The 5,000-nt window shown below is 39.9% G+C and overlaps 1 protein-coding gene across 1 annotated transcript in view; it reads left to right on the forward strand.

Annotated features, from left to right (window-relative positions):
• gc2 (guanylyl cyclase 2) overlaps window positions 1-5,000 on the forward strand; it is a 22,923-nt gene that overhangs the window by 15,058 nt on the left and 2,865 nt on the right. The window contains 7 exon segments of the mRNA XM_079671174.1: window positions 597-616; window positions 711-859; window positions 1,266-1,429; window positions 1,597-1,789; window positions 3,459-3,633; window positions 3,757-3,855; window positions 3,932-4,026. Of these exon segments, the coding sequence (XP_079527300.1) occupies window positions 597-616; window positions 711-859; window positions 1,266-1,429; window positions 1,597-1,789; window positions 3,459-3,633; window positions 3,757-3,855; window positions 3,932-4,026 (895 nt within the window).

The following is a 5,000-nucleotide window of genomic DNA, read 5'->3' on the forward strand; positions in this document are numbered from 1 at the left end:
TACCCAAATCTCTAAAAACGGGGGAACTACGGAGCTGATTCAGATTTGCGTCCGATATGACGTAATATCTGAAATGTGGACCCACGAGCCAATCAGAAACGTTGCTATCAGAAACAATGCCCGACTGTTTTGGACGTAATATGGTCGGTGTTTACATTAGCATCGCTAACACTCAGAGCTAACCTGTACTGGAGAGCATGTGTGTGAAGAAGCAGGAAGTAAAAAAGAACTCACCTTGTGGTATAACAGGCAAGAGAGAAAGCCTTTGAGCTCCATACTGTTTCAGAAATAATCCTTGATAATCCATGATATGGCTTTTCATCACGGCAGTATTTAGTTTAGACAGTAGCTGCCGGGTCCCGCATGAGCTCAGACCCTGCTTTTTTATTTGTTATCAATTTTTAAAGCTTTATATAAATCAGCACTTTTGAAACAGGAAGTGAAATAGAGGGATATGAGGCACGGCTAGAATGGGTGATCTGTTTGGTATTTTGAGCAAAACATTTCATAGACATGTTTTTTATATATTTGTATATATCTGAGACCTATGCTATTGCCTAGAAATAGCATGATATGTGACCTTTAAGCTGTTCTAGGTCACTAGAGAGGCCTATCAGTGCATCTAATAGCTGTCTAACTATGTGTGTTTCCCTCACTGATCAACACTGCCATCCCTATACTAAACTGTATAATATTTCTGTGTGTTTCAGAGATATTAGAGAAGCTGCGCAACCCCCCTCCTCTGTTTCGCCCGGTGGTCAGTCCAGATTACGCTCCGTTAGAGTGCATCCAGCTGATGAAGCAGTGCTGGAAGGAACAGCCAATCAACAGACTGGGATTCGACGAGATCTTCGACCAGGTTTTAACTACATTTTGAATAAAAAAAACACTTTAATAGCCGGTATCAAACTGATACGGATCACATTTATTTTAAACATAGCTGATCTGTTGGTGCTGGCGAAAATATTTTGAGAATTAAATCTTCATTAAAGCCCTCGTTTAGTGTAGTAAACCGACCAAATGCTGCCCCTGTGCTCAAAATGAAGATTCAAGCTATTCTTCATATGGTTTTCATATCCTAAAATAACCAAACCACATCTTAGATTGAAAATGTTGAGGTTTTTCCTTGGTAAACTCTATTTTAAGATCAATATTTCTTCAGGAATGAATGACTTCTGATTATTTGAGTAAGGAAATACCATTAGGCTCTTAAACTGGATTGATGTGTTGAACTTCAACTTGTTATATATTGTCTTTTTCCTCAGTTCAAGAACATCAACAAGGGGAAGAAGACGAACATCATCGACTCGATGCTGCGGATGTTGGAGCAGTACTCCTCGAACCTGGAGGAGCTGATCCGAGAGAGGACGGAGGAACTGGAGATCGAGAAGCAGAAGACGGAGAAGCTGCTCACCCAGATGCTTCCTCCGTGAGTCCACGAGAAGAAACGTCTTCTTGCAGTTATTCTGGCAGTCGTATTTTTACCTAGTAATTAAAAATTTAAAAAACGAACGTAAAAAGAAATGCTGCTATTGAAACTGTTAAATACATCATTTCAGTTACAGAAAACACACTTTGACTGTCTCTCTGCTGCAGGTCTGTGGCCGAGGTTTTGAAGGTTGGAGGCACAGTGGAGCCGGAGCACTTTGACAAAGTGACGCTTTACTTCAGCGACATCGTGGGCTTCACCACCATCTCCGCCAACAGCGAGCCCATCGAGGTGGTGGACCTGCTCAACGACCTCTACACACTGTTTGACGCCATCATAGGAAACCACGACGTCTACAAGGTGGTTCAATCTCTTTAAATGAATACAGGAAATCAGTCAAGGCAATAACACAAATACAGTGGGGCAACAAATATGTAGTCAGCCACCAATTGTGCAAATTCTCCCACTTAAAAAGATGAGAGAAGCCTGTAATTTTCATCCTAGGTATACCTCAACTATGAGAGACAAAATGAGGAAAAAAAATCCAGAAAATCCCTTTTTCTGATTTTTAAAGAATTTATTTGCAAATTATGGTGGAAAATAATTATTTGGTCACCTACAAACAAACAAGATTTCTGGCTCTCACAGACCTCTAACTTCTTCTTTAAGAGCCTCCTCTGTCCTCCACTTGTTAGCTGTATAGACCTTCCAGAAAAACGCGGGCAAAAATCCTTGATTATGCGATTAAACATGCGGGGGTTTTATGTGATTTTATGCGGTGAAATTGCGGGAAGTTGCGAAATATGCGGGAAGTTGCGAAATATGCGGAAAGTTGCGAAATACGCTAAATATGCGGGGGGAAAGAATAACAATTTTTAAAAATATTGGGCTGTCTTATTTATTCTCTCTCACACACAACCTGCCACTAACGCGTTAAACCCCTTTACTATTCAATTAAACACATTCAATGTTTATTTATTGTAAAAGCAATTGGGCTATTTTAATCTCACCCCCCCCCCCACACACACACACACACACACTTCTCCGCCTCATTCCGTTTTCATTTACTCGTTCGTTATCTGACCAGCTTCAATCTTGTAGGCTACTCACTTCGTTTCTTGTAGCCCTCGAAAGGGTTTTGGAGGTTGATGCCTCGGTGAACGTGAGTTGAATGGCTTTCTTGTCCGCAGCAGCAGAAAACCTTTTCGAATGTTTGAATGAATCAAAGTGGGTCGCCACCGTCTAATTTCTCTTATGCTCCAACACACAGTTGCACGGGTTGCAGAATAGTTTCCCCCCACTTTTTGCCCGGTCTTTAGTAGAAATGTTCGTTGGTAAATGAGCTCTATACAGTGTTGTTTAGATTCTGTGATGCGCGAGCTGATGACGTCACGTCAAGACGAGTTAACTTTTTTTTCTTCTCAACTTTGTGTGAAAAAATGCGGGGATTATGCGGCCTTTTGATAAATATGCGGCCTTTTAAAAATCTGCACCATTTTGCTGATTATGCGGTAAATTCTGCGATCGCAGAATCGCGTTTTTCTGGAGGGTCTAACTGTATTAATGGCATACAGGCCTCTCTCATCTTTTTAAGTGGGAGAACTTGCACAATTGGTTGCTGACTAAATACTTTTTTTGCCCCACTGTATGCTCCCAGAAATATTCAACACCATTAACTTTCAAAGTAATTATTGGGGTATTTAAGCCTTAATTTGGTTAGTACAAATATAAAGATGATGGTAAATGAAACAAAATGTAAACTACAGACTGGTTTGTAAAGTTTTCCCTTCACCAAAAATACACTTTCGTTAAGGAGAAGGAAAGGAAACAACAGATGTGAGGAAACTAGAGAAAAAGGAGATGTCAATCAGCATAAAACACAAGTGCACCGAAAATAAAGCAGTGACTGTAGTTTCCTTTAAGGAGAAGGAAAGGAAACAACAGAGGACAGGAAATGAGAAATCGATCTAAAAGAACTCACTCAGGTTCCACCTTTCTATAATCATGAAACATGAACAATCTCTTCTAGGTGGAGACTATCGGCGATGCGTACATGGTGGCGTCGGGACTTCCTGTTTGTAACGACGACCGTCACGCAGCAGAGATCGCCAACATGGCGCTGGACATCCTGAGTGCCGTGGGAACTTTCAAAATGAGACACATGCCCGACGTTCCTGTCAGGATCCGGATAGGACTGCACACAGGTGAGGCAGGAGGGAAATGCAAAAATGACCGGGTCAAATATATATACTGTATGTTGAATTGAATTAATTTGGATTTAATTAAGAATGTCATATTTAGATGTATCTGCTGGGTGTGTGTTACAGGTCCCTGTGTAGCAGGGGTTGTGGGTCTCACTATGCCTCGCTACTGTCTGTTTGGAGACACCGTCACCACTGCGTCCCGTATGGAGTCCACCGGGCTGCGTAAGCACAACATAAAACAGTTTATTACGAGTTAAAATAAAGCAGCTATTTCGTAATCATGTCACTTATTTGTCAGCCTACAGGATCCACATCCACCAGAGCACAGCCAAGGTGCTGCGGGATTTAAATGTCGGCTACAAGATCGAATTAAGAGGAAAGAGTGAAATAAAGGTATAGACCAGCGGTTCCCAACCTGTGGGCCACGACCCCCTAGTGGTCTGCAAAGGCATTGCAAGTGGGCCACCAAATAATTTGCAAAACATTAGGATTTGCGTCGAAAAATTTCATTATTACGATTTGTTTTTATTTGAACCTCCTTTCCTTTTTCTTTCTTGATCCTCCTTAGCAACGGTCATTACAGTCCTTGACAGCGGTCTGTACTACTGGATTAACAATGTGTCACATGTTCTGAACTGACCAATCAGAATCGAGTATTTAACTAAACCGTGTAATAAAAATGTCTGTTTGTTACTGATGGCCAGCTCCTTTTTCTAATTGAAATAAGAAGTACCCTGAGAACTTTATTTACCCTCCGTATTGTTTATGGTTGAACGTGTGCCGCGAAACATTTTTAGATTCTTAAGTGGGCCCTGGGTTGAAAAAGGTCGGGAACTGCTGGAATAGACATTACATTTGGACAGATATTTCTGCATGTGGTTGAATATAGTCTGTTATTTTTTTTGCATTTTAAAAAAACATTCACAAAGCATACATGACAAAAATAAACACATCTAGGTACATAGATTAACTACATAACAGATGACAAATACGAAAATAAATAATAGTAATAATAATAGGCTATTACAAATAAAAGAATGGATACATTATTAATATTCAGGTATACATTCATTATATTGTTCTATAATTTACCCTTTTTTCCCACCTTTCCTCAAAGATATGCATTTCTAATTCTCTAAGTTGTTTTCTCCATTAGATAAATTTCATTATAAGTTACTCCATTGTGAGTTCACTAAGTTATTAGCTTTTAGCCAATTCCTTGTAATTTGTTTGCTATTCTAATTACCAGAAATAGATAGGAATCTTTTTTTTCTGTATTTCCTCTGGTGTTTTCCCCATTGTTGAGAGAAACGCCAAAGATATTGGACATTTCTCTTAAAACAATATAGTCTGTTGAAGCCTCTATG

This window comes from Notothenia rossii (genome assembly GCF_949606895.1).
Source record: "Notothenia rossii genome assembly, chromosome: 3".
Lineage (NCBI taxonomy): Eukaryota > Metazoa > Chordata > Actinopteri > Perciformes > Nototheniidae > Notothenia > Notothenia rossii.